Source organism: Lepus europaeus, chromosome 12 (genome assembly GCF_033115175.1).
Source record: "Lepus europaeus isolate LE1 chromosome 12, mLepTim1.pri, whole genome shotgun sequence".
Lineage (NCBI taxonomy): Eukaryota > Metazoa > Chordata > Mammalia > Lagomorpha > Leporidae > Lepus > Lepus europaeus.
Window position 1 is genome coordinate 84836081 of NC_084838.1, and position 21368 is coordinate 84857448.

Genomic DNA, 21368 nt, shown 5'->3' on the forward strand with positions numbered 1-21368 from the left:
CAAGGCATTTTCCTGGTGGTAAGTTCCATCAATGTTTGTCTTGGGAAGTCTTTATTTCTCCATTACTTTTTTTTTTTTTTGACAGGCAGAGTGGACAGTGAGAGAGAGAGACAGAAAGGTCTTCCTTTTGCTGTTGGTTCACCCTCCAATGGCTGCTGCGGCCAGCGCATCATGCTGATCTGAAGCTAGGAGCCAGGTTCTTCTCCTGGTCTCCCATGGGGTGCAGGGCCGAAGCACTTGGGCCATCCTCCACTGCACCCCCTGGCCACAGCAGAGAGCTGGCCTGGAAGAGGGGCAATCGGGACAGAATCCGCGTGCCCCGACCAGGACTAGAACCCGGTGTGCCGGCGCCGCAAGGCGGAGGATTAGCCTAGTGAGCTAGGCTCACTCCATTACTTTTAAAGGATAATTTCTTAGGATTCTCCATTATTCCATTTAGAGGATAATTTCATAACTAGCTTGCCAGTTTTTAAAATTTCTTCCACCCCCTTCTTGCTTGCATGGTTTCTGAGGAAAGTCAGATACAATTCTTATCTTTGCTCTTCTACAGGTAAGTTATTTTTACCTCTGGCTTCTTTAAAGATTTTCTTTATCTTTGATTTTTCTGCAGCTTGAATATAATATTCCTATGGGTCCCTTTTTTGGGGTGGGGGGATAATTTACCTTTATCACTGTTCTCTGAGCTTGTTGGATCTGGGGTTGGTGTCTAAATATTAATTCAGGAGGGAATTCTTAGTCATTATTACTTCAAATATGTATTATATTCTTTCTTTATCCATCTTCTGGTATTCCTATTACATATATTTTATGCCTTTCGTAATTGGCCCATGGTTCTTGAATATTCTGTTTCATTTTGTTTTTGTTCTTGGTATTTTTTTTCTCTCTGCTTTTCAGTTTTGGAAGTTTCTAGTAACACATCCTCAAGGTGAAAGAATTTTCCTCAGCCATGCTCAGTCTACCAATGAGCCCATCAAAGGCATTCTTCATGTCTGTAACAGTGTTTTCTCCTTTTAGCGTTTCTTTTAGAGTCTTAGAATGCACACATCTGTGCTTATACTGCCCATGTGTTCTCACATACTGTCTACTTTATGTATTTTATGATTTCATTTTACCTCTACTCTTAGCTTGTTAGCCATACTTCTTTGTCTTATTTTACAGTGGTTTTTCTGGGGCTCACCATGTTCATGTTTAACTTCAAAAAATATTAAACTACTCATTTGTAAGTAACATTTGTAATAACATTTGTAATATGTTTGCATTTCCATCTCTCATCCTTTTGCTATTGCTGTTATATTTAAAATTTCTACATGCATTATAAACTTCATAATGTATTATTTTTCCTTCAAAATTAATTATCTTTTAAAGAAACAAATTCCTTTGTGTGAGAAAGATCCAGATACTTATGTAGCATATTCCTTCTGTCTGAAGAGATTTCTCTAATATTTATTATAGTGCTGGCCTTCCAGCCCATTTTTTTTTCTCAGAGAAAGTGTGTATCTTTAATTTTTGAAGGATCGCCCCACAATACACCGCATTTAGGTATCTACACTGACTTCCCTCCACCACTGCAGACACAGAATCCATTGTAACAGCTTCAGATAAGAAATCTCTAGTGACTTTCATCTTGGTTCTGTGTTAATGTAATGTGTTTTTTCCCTCTGGTTGCATTTAAGCTTTGCTTTTCTTTTATCATTGATTTCCAGAAACTTAATAGATGGTTCTTAGTGTGACTTTGTGTGTGTGTGTTTGTCAATGTTGGTGTTGGTTGAATTTTTGAGTCTGTGGGTTATTAGTGTCCATTAAGCTTGATTTTTTTAGGGGAGGGAGATAATTTGAGATAATTTTTCTGTTTCTCTCCTCCCACCTTTTCCCAACCCCCATTCCAAGAATACACTTATTAAATCTGCTGTCAATAGTTTCATTGGTTATTTTTTTATTTCAGGGATTATATTTTTCACTTGCAGCAGTTTCATTTTTTGTGTCTTTTTCCTTTCCTTGTTACATCTTTCTTATTTAAATTCTTGAGTATATTTATTATAGCTATTCTAAAGTTCTTGTGTGCTAATACCAAGGTCTCTTTTTCATTTCCAGGTCTCTTCCTGATGACTGGTTTTTCTTTTTCTTCTGACTATATGTTACTTTTTCTTGCTTGTTTCCATATCTCAGTAATTTTGAAATCAGGTATTGGACATTACATATTTTATGTTGCTGAACATTGCATTCATTGTATTTCTTTGAGGAGTATTGGATTTTGCTCTAAGAGTCAATTAAGTTATTGTAGGACAGCTTGATATTGTCCAAATTTTATTTTCTAATGTGTGTTATGTGGGCTTGGACAGCCCTTACATTAGGGCTTAGTTTAATCCTGCTCCTAAGGTGTGTACAATGAGAGTGTTTTACCCACTGCAACACTGGTAGAACTCAAGCCTCTCCCAACACTGTGTGAGCTCAGAACTATTAATCTTGAAGCTACTGAGTTGTTCTTTGGCTGCTATTTTGCAGTTTCACCCTATTCATGTTTTAATACTAAAGCAAGAGGCTCAAGGTCTGAGTCTTTCTTTTAAAAAGGACCTATTTATTTATTTGAAAGGCAGAGATACAGAGAGAAGGGGAGAGAGAGAGAGAGACAGACAGACAGACAGACATAGAGGTCTTCTATCTGCTAGCTCACTCCCTAAATGGCCGCAATAGCCAGGGCTGGCTGGGCCAGGCTGAAGCCAGGAGCCAGGAGCTTCTTCCAGGTCTCCCACGTGGGTGCAGGGGCCCAAGCACTCGGGCCATCTTCCACTGCTTTTCCAGGCCATAGCAGAGAGCTGGATTGGAAGAGGGGCAGCTGGGACTAGAACCGGCTCCCATATGGGATGCCGGCACTGCAGGCAGAGGATTAACCTACTGCGCCACCGTGCCGGCCCCCCATTTTTTTTCTTTCTATCAGGAATCACAACTGTATCTTACCTCTTGTATATCGGAAAATTGTCGCTCAGCTTTCAAGTTTTAATCTAGAGAGTATATATGGCCTATTTATTCCATCATAGATAGAATAGCCTTCATTCTTTTAGTATATTTTTATGGTGGGGTAGAATTCTAGGTGGGAACTGTTTTCCTCCTGTTCTTCAAGGGTATAACTCCATTGCCTTCCTGATTACAATGTTTCTGTTGAAGGGTCAGCTATGAATCTAATTGTTGGTCTTCGATAAGCAATTCTGTTCTGTTTTTCTCCCCACTATCTGCTTTTACAATTTTTATTTTTTAGTATGTATACTCTGATATGTCTAAGTATATACATCTTTTTATTTATTTATCTACAGACTATTAAGCATCTTGAATAATTGGCTTAATGTGTAACATCAGTTTTGGTAAATTCCATTATTACTTTAAAATTTGTTTCTTCGCTATTCCTCTCTCTTCTTTTTGTGGGACTCCAAATACATTCATGTATACACATAAAAAGAGAAAGCTGAGGTTGAGTTTATAATGAATCTCATCTGGTCTATTTGGCTATTCTTTCCAGATTCCTTTGGCTTTTTGAGAATAGGCATAGAGAAATAAATTATTTGGCCTCATGATGCAACCAATAGACAAGCTTGTTCAGGATAAAGCCTGTGTTTCCAACTTTGTTATTTGGTGCAAGGATATGAACTCTAAGCTGGCTAAGAAGGAAGTGAATGGAAGAGAAGCCTGGTGACTTGGGAGAAAGTTAAGTGGTAAATGGCCTGGAAAAGCCCTTAGATTGCACATCAGTGGAACAGAAAGAATTGAATGCAAATTAGAAGTAAGAGTTGTGTGGCAAGATGCTTGAATTCATGATTTGGAGGCAGAAACAGATACAGATTCGAGAATGATGATGAAAATTGCTGGCTGGTGTACAGAAATTGCTCACTGGAGATGAGCTTACAGAGGAACCAACACCCAGGCTGTCCATGGAGAGGCTGAAGCCTCCCAGGACAATGTCAGGGGAAGCTGGCAGCAACTGGAGGGGAAGAGACATGTTTACTTCTCAGATCATGGATGGAATTTTTGCAAGGCTTCCTAACTCTCTCCATTCTGTTAACCTCCTATACACATTATCTGCCATGGCTCTTGTTCTCCTTCTGAAAGCACACTCAGTATATGTATTTTAATGCTTTTTACAACCTGGAATCATGATGTGAGACCTCTACTATTTGACCCATCGAAGTCCTATTCCCAAGTTTCTTCTCAGTCGCCATCTTTCTAGGGTTAGCCATTTGATACCGAGCTAGCGAACAAAATGTGAATTGTAGTTGGGACTTCACCGAAAGCTAGCTGTGACCAGTTCAGTATCCCATTGGCAACAAGTCTCATGCTTCCCCAGCATGAGAGCCATCACGGATTCTTGCTGTCTTGAGGTGGGATTTACATGAAAATAGTTGCTGCAAGGAGTATGAGAAGCAAAGCGAAGAATGCAGCCAGAGGGTGTGGAAATAAGGAGAGAGAAAGCCAGTGAAAGAGGTATTCATGAATGGCTTCTGCTGACAGCACTGGGCCTTAGTCTCACAGGGACCCTGAGAGGACCTGTGGAAGCCTCTGGAGTAGGAAACTCCCGTCCCCACTGAGTCACTCCCACTGCTAGAAGGATGCAGGCAGCTCCCGACCACACAGACCTGTCTGTAGTGACCCCCAGTGTGGACCAACATGAATGGAACAGAGGGCCACCCACAGCGATGTTGAGAACAGAGAGCACAGGAGCACAGCTCTCACTTCTGTGGAGGTGCCTGGTGTTCTGGGAGCTTGTCAACCTCAGCGGGCAGCAAGCACTCTTCGTGAAGACTACAGCCCTGTGTGCCTGACCCAGGCAGGCCTGGCCGTTGTCATTAGGGATTTCATCCAGCCTTGGTACCCTTCCTGACTCTGCTGTAGACGTCCCCTCCATCCAGGCCCCAACCTAGGTTCAGGTGATCCTTTACATTTTCTTTTTTCAAATTTGACATACTTATTCTTTCCTAGATTAGGGCCGAGCTCCGGAAAGGGATGGGTAGACAATTTGTACAAAGAAAATGTTAGATTGTATGATCCTTCCTATCTTAATCATGGCAATGTGAATTATTCTCTGAATTACAATGCCTATAGCAACTACAGGGATAAGCAGGTTTCTCTGTGTACATGCATGGTATTTGCACATGTCAATCTGATCATGTTGAGATTCTGCTGTATTCCCACATATGTAGATATTATGCTTTCAAAATGACCTGGGATTGCCCCTCCCAGCTGATATAAACATTTATATGAACTTTTTGTTGTTGTTGAGCAAAATTGGGATTTTTGGAGATGCCAAGCTTTCTCTCTCTCTCTCTCTCTCTCTCTCACACACACACACACACAATCAGATGTCCAAATTGACTCTGCATTTTCACTCCCTAGTTTGAAGTACTTGGCTGCCCATTTTTGACATTCCTTTTGAGAGTTTAAATATTTCCTATTTCTGCCATAGCTGCCTCTTGTCCAAGCCCATGTGGAGTAGGGTGCTAGTATGCTTTTCCGTAGTTAGCTCCAGGTCACAGGGGACAGAACACACATCCTTATGTGCAACAACCAGGGAGGCCTGTCCTATTTTCCAGCTTTCCAGAAAGGCACTGTCTGAAAAGCCGAAGGGTGGCATGCAGAAGCAGCTTGGCATGGCCTGGGAGACAACTGTTAGCATCTCTTCCCTATGTTGGCATCATTCCCAATGTGATGTCACATTGGTAGATTAACACTGGACACGGCAGAAGTGTTTACACCATGAACATCAGCACACCCTACAAGTCAGTACCACAACCCTGCAACCCTCCCGTCTATCATTAATCATCTACCAGCACGTTACCATAGCGGGTCTTTTAAAAACCACAAAAAGCAGGTCTTTTTGCTAAGGTGACTGATCCCAGGAATAAAACCATTGATGCTGTAACTCCTGACGTGGAACCTGCACCTCAGGCATGGCTGGACTGGTGCCACGGCTGGACAGTATGGGGGTGGGCAGTACTAGGACTCCTAGCATGCAAGCCCTCCCTGGTGGGACCACTCCAGAGCAGGCACACACCCTTGTCAGCCGTTGCTATGGTGTGTAATCCCTATCTGCAGACCCATGGGGTTCGGAAAGCTTCACTTGCTTTTTTCCTGGCCCTTTAATTTCTAAAGATGCTTTAAGATCCACTACATGCACACATTGGACAAACTGGGATCAGACTTAAAGTACCAAGAGCCCTTTCAGCAGCCCATCTCTAAGGGAGCAGCTCAGTCCTTTGGGAACGCCTTGGCTAGGGCTGTGGAAGGCTGGAACAAGCTGTAGAAGGTGGGCACCCCAGCCCTGCCACCTAGCTCTTTGCTAACATGGTTTGGTGTACTTACACTAAGTTGCCTTATTGTATCCACAGGCTTATAGGACAGAAAAATCTCTGGCCTTTGCCCTCTTGAGGAAAACAGGAAGAGAGAAATCAAAACAGATCAAATGTCAACAGTCTTGAGGCATAAGAATTTAAAGGAGAAAGAACCTTTTTAGTACTCACTAGGCACCTGAGATTTTAAAAATCTACATTTTATAACCAGGGCCTATGAGCTCCCTTGAAACAGAATATGTTCAGTTCCTTGTAAGAGAAGGTCCCTATTAACTGGCAATGTCAACAAAATAAAGCTATGATGGTAAATGCCTAGATAAATGAAAACAAAGCAAATCAGCCAGAAACACACTCTCAACTTCTGCCTTTCATGCTCCAACTCTGACCACATTTCATTCAGGCCTTTAACTATGGACAAGCGGATGAGTCTGGGAACCACTCAAAACTAGACTGCTCTGCACGCACTGTCAAGTCTACCATTGTTGTCCCTTAGGATGAAGCTGCAACCCCTGAGGCTCAACTGGCTTCTGGTGGCAGAACCCAGGGGAATAACGGGAGAAGGCAGGAATGATGAAGAGCAGAGCTGAGAAGCTTTGGGGCCACCTACGCTTCGTGGTTTCATCTGCCTCTTCTTAGTCCATCTGGAAAGACAGGACAGGGAAAACTGTTCCAGCGTGCTTGCCTGAGTCAAAAGGTCAAGTTAGAATACTTGGCCCAAAGAGCGGTCAGCAAGGTTGTGTTTTTCTTCCAAGCTGTGGGTCTTCAGGACAGTCATGCAGACTTTGGTTTTATAGTGTTCTAGCACAGGGCAGAAAGCATGCAGAGGGGAGCATGGGGGAATCATTAATTCTCTAGTTCCTTGGCAGACATAGGGTGGGAACTGCTCACTCCAGCCCATCCTGAAAGACAAACTCCAGTCACAACAAACGATATCAAAGACAGTGATACCATCTATCGGAAATGGTCTCTAAAACATGCAAGGAGAGCCGCAAAAGGACTTTTGAGCACACATGGTTCTCTCCTCTAGCTCATCTGGACACAACAGTATCAGAAACACATCAAACTCCATAAGCAAGGGCTGGGTTGCCAGGCAGAAAGACTTGATCACAAGAAACAGGAACAGGTTTTGCTTCTGTTACAGTTTTCAATTCCCATATAAGCATCTATTTTCTAGAAAAGCAGTAGTCACCACTGCTCTAACTCCAAAAAATTCCTAGAGGAAGGACAGCTAGCTTTTTAGCAAACTTTTGACAGCTTAGATGTGTTTCTCAAAGGCACAGACATAAAGGACACCTATACCCATTCCCTTTTCCTAGGTGTAGGTGACCCATTGACTACCAGTGTTCCAATGAAGATTCTACAATTGAGCCCAGCATTCACTTGTAGCCCAGTGTGCTATCCTGCAGAGGAGGGGGGGGGGGAGGAGGGTGAGGACTCTTACCAAGTAGAAGATTGCCTCAGGGTGCAAATAGGTGGTTCTTTGTAAGTCTTTATTGAGCGGCTACTTACACTCTTAAACAGTTGATTATAGTCCACATTAGGGTAAATTCTTCAAAGAGCAAATCTGATAAATACCACCAATATGTGTGGTTCCACTAAAGAAGACGGACATTTCTGAATATACACAAAAGGGAACATGTGTATTTAGAAATCATTAAATCTGTATACTTTGGAAAATGCATGTGTATTATATAAAGTGTTTTAAGGAAGAAAAGATGTATCCCAATATTCTGTATGATTAAAAAAATCAGAGGGCTTAGGCAACTTCAAGGGAAGCAAAGCTCAAAAATGAAGAATACTGTAGTACAAAATTATGGCCAAAAATACTGTATTTTTAACCAGCAAGATCATTGGGGCATTATTATACAACATTAGGTGTTTTTTGCAAAACTAGTTCCCATCCCCAAACAATAGACAATACATGCATTTGAATGACATTTTAAGAACAGTAAATATGATTGTTTTAAATACTGCAAGTTAAAAATGTTTTCTGACAAAACTCCCTAAGTACATAGGTCTAGCAAGAGTTTCCAACATGAAAATGGGTGAGGAATCCAGCAAGTTGCATTTAGAGAGTTCTTCGAGGAAAAGAAATCCACCAAAAATATGTGTTTCAATCAGAGTAGCCTGGACAAAGTTACATAGTAGTTTTCCATCTTTCTGTCTACCAAAAGCTTACATGGAAGTCAGAATTCCTTTCTCCAATAAGATCAATTTTACCCAATAGACGTCTTCATAACATGTGAATGTCATCAACTATTGGGTTGGAATCATATGGGAAATGGAGGACAGATGGTAGACAAAGTGATGAGGAAATAAATATTTAAGCACCTACTATGCGCTAGGGGTATATGCATACTTTGAACATAACAATTCTACAGGCAAGAGTGTCTTTGAAAGGGAGGGCAGCGGTAGTTGGGAAGACAGCAGGAAATGGTTTGTGATTTTTTGAGAAAAACATGACAAGTTTAGACCGCACTAAGTTATCTACTAAATAGCAGGTGTCTGGCTCCAAAAATCTCTAGCTAATACAACTAAGCCATTTCTTTTCCTAATTTGATGGAACCAAAATGAAATCCCAAAGACACAGTTACCAGGATAGATCGACTAACACTACATATGCCAGAAATATGTAGAGAGAGATAAACATACAATATTATTAGATTCAGTTTTTTTTTTGTGTGTTTCTAACCAAAGATCTACCTTTGGAAGAAAATATGAAATGTCTACCAAGCACACCTTATTTGCATCAACTGAGATGTTGTTAATTACCAGTTAAGTGGTTTTGAACCCTTATTTAATTTTAAGAAGAGCAGCAATATACATTACAATATTTGGGTACACTTTATTTTAATATGGGTTAACATTCTGCAATTATTTCATTTCATTCGTTCTTTTGAGAAACTGAAAACAAAGGGAAATCGAGGGTAATCTGAGGGTAACTTTCAACCAACATCCAAATCTTGCAGGATCTCATTATACAGCCCTTTCTTCCCAATATTATTTTTTTTGCAAATAATAAAGTCATTTCGACACAAATCCAGCATAAATAGCTTTTCACCAATTCCTAACTTAAGACAACTAAAATTTACAATCATGTGGCAGTATAAATTTTAAAATTACAGTTCATACACCTTGACAATCAAGATAGTCTGAAATACAAAAAGTAAATTGCCCTTTAGCTGAATTACCTTTTTTTAAATATTAGGCCTGCTAGTTATTCTACAAAACAAACGAACAAACGAACAAACAAACAAAACAAGTTTCAGGTGTTCTTCAAATACTTCTGTAGATGTCATATGCTAGTAAACAACATATGCAGGTTCCTAAGAGTTTTTTTTTTTTTTTTTCCAGTCTAATCATGACATTCAACAGAGCTCTTTATATGGAAATGTTTAAAAAAAAACCAATCCAAACTTCTAGGGGGATTTATTTACTTTTGAATGGGTGTGTTATTTCCCTTTGTTTCAGAGATGAGGCACAGACTTCTGAATTTTAGCTCTGTAAGGCATAGTAGAAACCTCCAATTTACAAATAAGGAATTCTCTGTGGGTTGGAACTGCCATGTCACACGCAAAGGGAGAAATCATTTGTAAACTGGTACACTGCGGTGCGGTAGGTGAGTCATGGAACGGCTGCTTGCCTTGGTGTGCTGAAGACAGGCCTCTGTGTTTTGTGGTATCGAACAAGACATGCCCAAGACACCATACAACTCGCCACGGCCTCCGTTACTTAGAGCATCAACCACAGGAGCCAGCGGCACACGCTTGCAACGCTTGCAATCACGAAAGAAGATAAAGCGTGAGTAAACTTTGTTTTTATACAAAACTGAAAAGAATCCCTTCCCACCCCATCCCCTTCAATAAAACCCCAAAGAAACAAAATGCAAATCCTTTAGCTCTGATGGACTGGTGTGGCTACAACTCGGTTTCTCCCGCCTCACTGCGGCTAGGGTGATCGATTATGTCCTTTCTCAAGAGAAGGGATCCTGTCATGCACCCTAGGAGGGGCAGTGAAGCCACAGACCTCAGCTTTGCATGGCAAATTCCATCCCAGTTTCATAAAGACAAATAGAACAATCTTTCCCTGTTTTGCTCAGCTTCGCTGAGCTCTGAGATCAGGTTTAATCGACTACATCTACGATAGCTCTATTAAATAGAATATCTTGATTCCCTAAAACTGTAACACTTAGGATCTTGTGATGAGGTGTTCTCTATACACACTGTAGGCCTTCAAATGTTGTTGGTTCCTTTTTTTTTTTGTTTATTTTTTGTGGTTTTTTTTGGTGATTTTTTTTATTTTTGTTTTTTTGTTTTTTAATTTTTTTTTTTTTGCTGCACCAAATTTAAGATCGCCCTTTCAGGCAAGCAGTGGTCTCTAGCTGTTAAAACATTTCCTTAGTGGATCACAATAGCTTCTAAAACTGCCTTTCTAATAAAGGCCATCAGAGAGGTAATACTAAACTGTGCATTTGCCAAATAAGAATATGAATCGTATAAAAGCTCATATTCCAATCCTAGATCAAATGGCAAAAGTTCTACAAAGTTGGTTTCCACGTTTGTATAAAAGCTCCGACTGATTTTATGTATTTTGCTATGAAATTACCTTTGGGTCTTATCATCATTATACCTCTACTCAGGAATGTGCAAATGATTTTATACAGCACGATGCTAGTACCGCTCTGTACGATAGTAAGGTTTGTTTTCTCTTCTTTTCTAAATGGAAAAAAAAAATCCCTAGTCAGAAATAAACTGACAAATTTACATTCTCCTCTCTTAAAAAAGTAAATAAAATAACATTATTCAAAAGTGAAGTAGCTATAAGACATACAATTACATAGATACATATCAATACAGCACATTCAATCTGCCAAAAAAGTAATGATTACAAAGCCAGTATGGATGCTGCAGTATCAAGAGAGATGTATGTACAGTGATTAGAGTACTCCTAATTGCACTATACTGACAGGCAGTCTGTTAATTAAGTTACAGGTGCTTTCTGAGCCAGGGGAAAAAGTAACCTGTGGTGTTGGAGGCTGAGAGAGAGTAAAGAATGAGAACATCTCATTACTGTTTTGATACTCATCTAGAAAGCTGTTCATTGTCTCACTTCTCTTTGTTGTTCCAAAACAGTGAGTTATATGGAAGTTTGGATTAGTGCCAAATGGTATTGAGATCAGCATCATGGCCTAATTCCAACTTCCCAGCAGCTTTGAAACAATCAAGATTTATTTTGTTAAATTTCGTATCAGCTGCTTGACAGAAGCTCATGGACACACGTGCTGTATTTTTTGCATTCGTTGTAAAATTGCACATCCAGAATTCTGAACATCTCCCCGAGGAGGTTCTGTTACATAAATGCATGTTCTATAGAACACTGAGAGGTTACTTTTGAGTTTAGTCCACAAAATCTTCCTTAAGTTCAACTTAACCAGCCACTTGTTCAAGAAGGTCCTGGAGGTGGTTAAACCCACAGTCACTTCAGATTTTGCAAATAAAAGGTGCCAGAATAAAACTAACAGCCGATGTTGTTGGCAGACTTAGGTGAACTTAAAGAATAAAGAGAGAATAAAACTGACTTCAAATAAGACGTAAGCGGATCTCATGATAGGCCACACAGGATACGTCTCATTGCCGATTTGGACACTCAACATGGCACGTGAACGTTAAACAAAGAAAAGATTGGACTGCGAGAACCGAAGTTACAGTAACCAATTGTTTGGCAATTGATGTTCAGCTTTAATCTCAGCCAGTCACTTTAGGCTTCACAGTCTCACTCTCTTACATTGTAAGACACTGGCTTTTTTTTTTTTTTTTTTTTTTTTAAGTTCTTCTCATTTATTCACAAAAAGCCAGCTTTGGCAACACATACTCATACTAAAAGTCATTTTGAAAATGTGGCCCAAACATTTAAGGAAAAAAAGAAAAAGGAGGAACTGTTTGATACTCCTCCCTCCCTTTCCGCTCCCCCCCCCCCCAAATGAAGAACCAGGTCCTATATGAAAGGTTCTGGGTAGCAGCCATTGGGGTAATTGTAGTGTCTGTTGGCATATTTTTTGGCATCTGCAATTAAAGAGAGGGTGAGAAAAGTCAAAGAAAAAGCAGCAAAGGAGGGAGGAAGGGCAATGGCACATGGCATTTTGAAAGAAGAACCCCTTCTGGGGCTATCTCTGCCCTTGCCTAACTGACTTCTGTGATTCTGTGAGCAATCTAACTATGACTGAAGGTAAAACCCCAAAGAAACGACATTTAACCATTAGGCAGTCACCCTTTGTCCCAGTCCAAGTGAGACAATATATATATAATATACAGACTATATTATATATATATATATAAACACTACATGTGTATCCAGAACAATCCATTGAAAACCACTGTATGAATACGTATAACCCTTCAGCAGAAACTGCACACTGACAAATTAAGCGGATGTGTGATGGCTTAAGTCGAATGACATTGTCCTGACTGGATCATCCAAGAGCAGAACTTGACCAAGAATGGAACTAGGATAAAGGCCGTTGTAATCCAGGAAAAATTGGGAGGGAGGTATGGGTTAGGAAAAAGGGAATCAGCTTTGTTGTGTTCAATAGAAAACAGAGAGAGAGAGAGAGAGAGAGACAGAGACAGAGACAGACAACTCTTATCTTTATGAGTGCATGACTGAGAATTTAAAATACATTGAGTCACAAGGTTTTGCCTAAAAAAAAGATAGAGAGGAAATGTGCTGGGTCTGTACTTCAGCATCCTCTGTTTTTCCTCTGAATAGTTTAAATAAAATCATAATATTTACTACAAACTCTGTGGACACGCTCACACAGAGTCCAGGGCGGCAATAAATTAGTATTATGCAAATTGTTTCCACAGAAATACAGTCCCTCTTGTGAATCTGCCATAGCCCACCAGGGAAGGGCAGGGCGGGTGTCTGGGAGGCACAATCAGACCAGGTTGTACTCCTTCAGGTTCAACTGGAGGATGGTGTCCTTGACAGCCGCGAAGACAAAGCGGATGTTCTCGGTGTCTGTGGCGCACGTGAAGTGGGAGTAGATAATTTTGTCACTGTCTGGATTCAGATCCACGAACATCTTCAGGATGAATTCTCGAGCTGCCTGGGCATCTCTCTGCGGTCCTGTTAGCCAAGGGAGAGGAGGGACCGATTATCAGCTGACCATCCAGTGCGTCCCTGCCCGAGAGGACTGCATCTGCACTGCAGACCAGATGGGTCGCAATCACACCCCCAGCACCACAGGGCCTGATCTCTCCTGCTTGTCACTGCGTCTGCCTGTCCACAACACACGGAGAGGCTGGACTAGGAAATCGATGTAGCCGGGCCTTCGCTCACATTCCTGGGGTGACAGGGGCTGCTGGCGTGAGCTGAGTCAGTGAAGCAGCTTCATTCAAAGCGTGCAAAGAGGACTCCCTCGGGTGCTCTTACCACTCTGCTCCTGAAGGGTCCCCTTACACCACAGAAAGGATGAAGTTCTGGGAGATGCTGTAAGATGCATGAATCTTGAAAACAAACTGGACATGTAAGGGCAAATACTGGGGGCTGGCTTTGTGGGACAGTGGGTTAAGCTGCTGTTTATAATGGCAGCATCCATTATCAGAGTGCCAGTTCAAGTCCTAGCTGTTCTACTTCCAATCCAGCTCTTCGCTAATGCACCTGGGAAAGCCGTGGAAGATGGCCCATGTCCTTGGGCCCCTATCACCCATGTAGTATACCCAGATGGAGTTCCTGGTTCCTGATTTCAGCTTGGCCCAGGCCTGGCCACTGGGGCCATCTGGGGTGGCAATCAGTGGATAAAAGGCCTCTTTCTCTCTCTGTCTCTCCTGTCTCTCTGCCTTTGAAATAAATAGAAGAAATCTAAGAAAAGGAGAACAAATACTGTACAATCCCACTTACATGAAGTACACAGACCATGAAGATTCATATATAGAAAGCAGACGAGAGGTTACCAGGAGCTGGGAGAGGGAATGAGGTACTGTTGCTCAGTTGGGATAGTGAAAACATTTTGGACATGCTGGTTATGGTTGTACAGTATTGTGAATACACTAATGACACAGAAGTACACACTAAAAATTGTTTAAATGGCAAACTTTATGTTAAATATATTTATAGCTTTAAAAATTATTAATGTAAGATATTTAAACATTAAATTCTAAACTTTTAATGGATGAATTATATGGTATGTTGAATATTTTAATAAAGGTATGCAAAAACTCATTTAATAGATCCTAATAAATATGTTAATTTCAAACCTAGTGCTGTAAATGACTGATAACACCACCACCTTTCAAAGCTGAGCACCTGTCTTCTACCGTCTTTGTGCCACCATGTGTCTGCATTTCCTCCCACTTTTTTCCAGGTAGTTCTATACCAAGCAAGAAGGAACTCCTGCTAGAGCCTTTTCCTCCTCCACTGCCTTCCCTCTGGGGAAGACCCTACTGCTTTGGTTAAAGAAGTCTTTGAGAACTCCACTGAGGGCCTGAGCAACATTTCTACAAAATGCAGCCTGAATTTTAGACAGCCAGCATGAAAACTGTCAAACCAACCTTATTGCAAACTGGGAATTACTCCATAAAATCATATGCAATAATGCCAGAAGTTGGGAGGAATGCCACAATTATAAACAATATATAATTACATATATGTAACACTTACACACACACATATATATACTCATTTAATGGCCTATCTTTTTCAATGTACTACAGTTAACTTACTAATTCCAGTGTAACAACAAAAAATATTTAAAAGCAGAGCCCAATCATTTTGTTTGAGCTAGAGCAGCCTGTCATTTTTGTAAAAAACCACTACATTATTTTCTGCTTATGAATGAGCTTCCATATTATACATACAGTATCTGGGAAATAAATGTTATTTTTCTTTCGTATTTACTCTAAAGAATATTTGAACTAGATTCAAGTTCACTGAAGTGCACTTGGAAGTGTTATGTTTTTAAGTATACATTATGCTATTTGAATAAACATAAACTATGAAGAAATTATTATAGCCCACATAGCAGGAATACAATTCCATAGTCTCTATGGACAATTTTACAATTCAAGTCCATGTGGAAATGGTAATTTCCCTTCCTGGAGAGAAATACAGAAGTGGTATTCATTCTGATTAAGACCTTGTAAGTGCAGAAATGTGGAAGGGTGAAATTTATAATACTAAAAACATGCGTATTACAGAAACATCACCGTGGAGCGGGCCTAGGTTTTGTTCAGCCTTAGGAAGCGACAGCTTCATTGCCTTTAGGAATATCAAAACCAGTTTCAGCTTTTTGTGTGGCTGAGGTTTTTTATGGGCACTGTGTGTACACTGGGGGAGGTTAACAGCAAAAAGCACCTTCAGATTTCAAAACATTCACAATGGGCACATGCTGGACGAAAAACGCTCAGAGTGACAGGAAATCTGAGGAAATGATTGGACAAAGGAGACAGTGTAGAGATCAGGAAGATGTTGCAGAGAAAAAATCACTGCAAACACTCATCAGAGAAAAAAGTCTCCTACTGTGGAAAACGCAAGCACCGTGCGCTCTGGCCTGCCTGCTGCTGCGGAGCAGCGTGAGTCTCCGCGGGTTCGGGCTCTGCGAGGGGGCTGTGCTCTGTCTGCCCTTTTGTGAGCACGTTAGGAGAACCTGCTGGCCCACGGGGCAGGGGCCTGGCTGGTGTGCTCACTTCCACATGCTGGGAAAAAGGAGGAGAATCCTGTGTGTTTGGTGCCAGCAACTGTGTTTAGGGCTATGTCAGATGGACGCAAGGTCCAGGTGCAAGCCTAAGCCACCTGCCCACGTTTTTCAGGTAGATCTGGGGGTAAAGAACTGGCGTGCTGTTGGGAGAAAGCAAGCCAACGGCACACAAAGCCATTTCCTCCCATCATTATTTCCTCGGGAACGCTGCGGAGCAGGCCCTGGCATTTCTGACTTCTTTCAAGGCTAGTGGCAAATTAAAATGAGTGAAAGAAAAAATACTGCGGAGGCTAAGAAAGTCCCTTATTTTTAAAAGAACAGCAAAGCTGAAAGGACAATATATATACCCGGACAAAGGATATGGACATACTGTAAACAACAATAACAACAAAAGGCACTGTCTTTAATACCCAATAATGTTCTCAAAATGTATGTCTTCAACATACCGACCTGCTGAATCTTGTATGTGAATATATTTAAAAAGGGAACTTCTGCTCATTAGACATAGAACATTTCTCTTCTGTAAGCCAACAGCGTTGCAAATGCATGTGGGATGAAGAGATGACTAAACTTCTATGCCTGATATGCAAGTATCTTCATAGAAAGCTATGAAGCCAAATCTAATCTCAGTTTTTAAAGTAGCTACCTTTCTCAGGGAGCTTGTAGATGGGCAAAAACACTGAACTGATATCCATCCTGGGCATCACACGTTGATAATATGATCTTAAGAAGTCTACTCTCAGTGTGGGGGCCGGTGTGGTTGGCTCACTTGGTTAATCCTCCACCTGCGGTGCCGGCATCACATATGGGCGCCGGGTTCTAGTCCCGGTTGCTCCTCTTCCAGTCCAGCTCTCTGTTGTGGCCCGGGAAGGCAGTGGAGGATGGCCCAAGTGCTTGGGCCCCTGCACCCGCTTGGGAGACCAGGAAGAAGCATCTGGGTCCTGGCTTCAGATTGGCGCAGAGACGGCTGTAGCGGCCATTTGGGGAGTGAACCAACGGAAGGAAGACCTTTCTCTTTGCCTCTCTCTCTCTCACTATCTGTAACTCTATCTGTCAAATAAATAAATAAAAAGAAGTCTACTCTCTTGTTGCTATATATACTTCTGCAATCGTTACTTCTGGGTTTGTGCTCTTCTCTGTGCTAGGTATTACACTAAGTGATTTACATATGACTAAGTTGATTTTTCTCACTCAGGAGGAAACTGAGCAGTTACATAAACATGTCCAAGGCAACATGGCAGAACAGGAACATGGAGACACTCCGCGCTCATGCTTTCAATTATCACGGAGACGAGGGGTTAGCTGACTTTCTCTCCAAGGGGCCAGAGAATAAATGTTTCAGGTTCTGCTGACCAGTCAATGTCTGACATGACTCCACTTCAGCTGCTTAGTGTGTAAGGGAACAGGGTTGGTTGCATCTCAATAAAACTTTATGCAAACAGGCACCATGCCACAGCTGGTCCCTCTAACCCAGTCTCAGGTTTGGATGGGGGAGAGGATGAGGTGTTTATGCTGTCTCATGAGCTCTTACAGGTCAGCAGCTGTGACTCTGTCCCTTGTCTTAGCATGGCTGGATGTGGATGGATTCTTCTGTTACTGAGTACTTCTCAGAATTTCAGTCTACTTGGAGAGCACAAGGTCTGTTTCTAAGAACAAAGTGAATAATACAAAACCATCCAAGTACTGAAGTGGGCACAACAGATTCTAAGTGCTGCCCAACCAAGAGCCTTAAGGACAGCTACCATCGCTAAGGCTGGTGGGACTGCACTGGACCACCAAGTCCCCCCAAAATTAGTGTTTTCTGAATACTAATCATGCTAAGCGTCACACATATGTAATCTATTAGAGTCCATAAAACAATCCCATGAGTTTGGTCCTAAGGTCTAGGGGGGAAAAAAAATTCAAGTGACTGGATCACAGTTCTACCATCAGGAAGTGTCAGAAAGGGGACTTGAACCCAGGACAGACTGACTTCAAAGCTGTGTTCCCTCCGCAGAGAGAGGCAGAGGCAGCCTGTAACCAAATGACAGGGAGAGAAGGAGGGCACTGCAGTGGATGCCACACAAGTAGTCACCAACTGCTGGATGGTCCCCTCCCCTCATCCAGTTATTTCAGTACAGATGAGAAGCTGTTTCCTTTTCATCTAACTTCTAGCATTATTAAGGAATGAATATTTCTGGTCATTAGAACACAGGGCAGAGAGCAACTGGAGCTTCACCCATTACAACGTGCAAGTTTCACAGTGAAGGGGGCCCGGGGGGCCCTGCAGGGTAATTCCTGCATTCGTGTTGGCAAAACCTGTGCCCAGCCAAGGGGCTGTCCAAGAGTGCTGACTTACCGTCGTACTCTGGGAAGTAGTCAACAAGGTGGGAATACATGATTTTCTCTTCTAGAAGATCTTTCTTGTTTAAGAACAGAATAACCGAGGAGTTCTGGAACCAGGGATATGTGATAATTGTTCTAAAGAGTGCTTTGCTTTCTTCCATTCGGTTCTGAAAAAAAAAAAAAAAGCCATCAGAAAAACAAGGAGTGAATTATGTGATTCCTCAGTCTGTGACTTTTAAGTGTGTTTTGAAAATCCAACCCATCTTCTGTGTGCATCTAATTTTTATAGTCTTGGGTTGGGTTTCTCAGGACTTATATGCAAATGATTCATGACAGACACTGGCTGTTTTCATTACCCAAGCTCAGGCTGGCAAGCAAAAGAGAACAGTAACAACAAATATCTGCTGAAGTTACCTTTAAGTTTGAAAGAGAAAATAATCAAAGCCTAGGGAATCACGTTGTATCCGAAACCCTGTCATAAATTTCCACCAAAATGATCAATTCATGACCAAATCCTTGAGATCTGACTTTACAACTAAATACCAGGCTTCATGTTGTGCTGTCCAGACTATATTTATTTGAAACCTTACAATTAACTGTAGTCTAGACATAGTTTGTTAATTCTGTGCCCAAAGCAATCCATATTTCTAGAATATATGTGTATATAAGCACACTATATATACAGCCCTTGACAATCAAACTACAGGGACAAATATTTTAAGGTCATACTCCGAGTTATCAGTGTGCACATCCTCCTCTGCTTCCTTGTATTTTTCATACAGACTTGTGGAGGTACACAAAGTAAGCAGCTGGAGATACAACTGTAGAACTGGTCACCTCCAGCATTTGTGAGGAAATGTTCTTGCTCGAAGCTGTACTGTCAAAGTCTGTATTGCTAATAGAAACCCTAAATGGATTCTCAAGGAAATTAGTCAGTTTGCTCTCATAAATGAAGATGCTAATGGAGGCTACTGCTCAAACCACTCTTGTCCTTATCTCCATAACAGCTCTGCCTCCCAAAGACGCACTCACCCTCCCGCCCCAAACACAGCAGCAGCTCCTGGGAATGCTCCTTTCCCTGAGCATATGAAAGCCAAGGGCCATCCTGGACACACCGTTAGACTCCATTCCAGCCTCCCTCCTTAGCCCTACGTGTGATGACTGAATTTTGGACAGTGTTGAAGCCTGCCTGGGATGGAGTCCACCTCCACTGCTGAGGGGCGCACCTCAGTGGTTCAAGTCGGAGCATCCTGATTGCCTGTTACATGGGTTACTTCAGGCCTGGGTTGCCCTGGGTCACTTGAGCTTCCCTCCCCTGGTTGATGGTAATCAGTTTGGTCAAGCACCTCATGAGGGTCAACTAAACCCAGGAGTTTTGCTGAGAACTCTGCAGTAGAGAACCTTGCTTTCACAAAGAATGTGGACAAAGGATCATACAGCCTTGGGGCTACTAGCAGCCATCTTGGAACAGACACCCAAGGAAGCAGTTCCTGCTCACTGGTTCTAAGTGCTCAAATCATGCCTGAACTTGGTCAGTCTTCGGGTTTTTCAGTAACACCAGTCAGTAAGTACCTTCTCTTCTGAAGCTAGATGAAACTGTGTTTTTCTGTTTCTTTTTATATAAACTCCTTCTCCCCCATAACTGTAAAAGGAAATGAATAGTGATGATTGGGGGAAAACCGTTAAGCTGTTAGTATCTTTTGCTTAGATTAGCCTTCCTGCTGTGGAAAGCTCCCTAAATTTCACAGTGCAGGGCTGTGAGGGCCAAGTACACTCCTCTGCATAACCCTTTGAACACTATTCCGGAAAACTCAGCTCATCAAGTACCATTTTGTATGCCTCTTCTGTGTTGCACGCTACTTTAAGTCCAGTCAAAACAGCACACATTTCAAAAGCAGATCTTTATCAGGTAAAGTCAACTGTCACCAATCTCTTCAACCTTTCAAGTCTGAGCCTACAATGGAGTAGATAATACTGATGAAACACGTGGGCCAGTATAGTGAATGACTGCTTCATGGCTCAAGGGACAGCATTTATTTCAGTACGTATACTTGTCTTTAATATAAATGGCAATGTCGAGACTTTAAAAATCTTTATAGCTTGGATGTTTAGCCTAGTGGTTAACCCATTATGTCCCATCATATATATATATATGTGTGTGTGTGTGTGACATATGTCATATATGACATCTTATATATATGACATCTTATACATATGATATATATGTCATATATATATGAAATCCATAAAAACTTAAATTTAGCAGTAAATATACTACTTATGGTAATGCTGAAATAAATTATCATGCTTAAGAGTGATTTAGAGATCTATTCTTTTGAGAAAAGTAATAGATGAATGATTAGATCATTTGAAAATATTTTAAAGGTTTTGTGAAAATGGCATAAAGTTTACTACAAAAGTTACTTTTACTAAATGTTCAATTGAACAAAAGACTATGTACATAACTGAGATGTAATACAAGAAATGCATTCATGGGGGCCGGCGCTGTGATACAGCGGGTAAAGCCAATGCCTGCAGTGAGGGCATCCCATATGGGCGCTGGTTTGAGACCCGGCTGTTCCGCTTCCAATCCAGCTCTCTGCTCTGGCCTGGGAAAACAGTAGGGGATAGCTCAAGTCCTTGGATCTACTGCACTCTCGTGGGAGACCGGGAAGAAGCTCCTGGCTCCTGGCTTCGGATTGGTGCAGCTCCCACCATTGTGGCCAATTGGGGAGTGAACCATCGGATGGAAGACCTCTCTCCCTCTCTGCCTCTCCTTCTCTCTCTGTGTAACTCTTTCAAGTAAAATAAATAAATCTTTTTTTTTAAATAAATGCATTCATGAAGGTACTTTCTAGGATAGACTGTCACTCTATTTCAAGAAATGCTCTGTATTACAAATTACCAATGTTCACAAATAGCTGTCCTATAAATAGAATACTGAGATAATGTATACTGCACAGTAATGTGTGCTGTACCACTGCTGACAAACGCTAATGTGTCCCTGGATTGTAGTT

At 41.5% G+C, this 21368-nt stretch overlaps 1 protein-coding gene across 1 annotated transcript in view; it reads right to left on the reverse strand.

Moving 5' to 3' along the window:
* Positions 1-8143: 8143 nt before the first annotated feature.
* LOC133771981 (guanine nucleotide-binding protein G(q) subunit alpha) overlaps positions 8144-21368 on the reverse strand; it is a 312920-nt gene continuing 299695 nt past the window's right edge. The window contains exons 6-7 of the mRNA XM_062208448.1: positions 18365-18518; positions 8144-13457 (exon numbers count right to left, since the gene is read on the reverse strand). Of these exons, the coding sequence (XP_062064432.1) occupies positions 13267-13457; positions 18365-18518 (345 nt within the window). The 3' untranslated portion in view covers positions 8144-13266. The remainder of the gene's footprint in view (positions 13458-18364; positions 18519-21368) is intronic.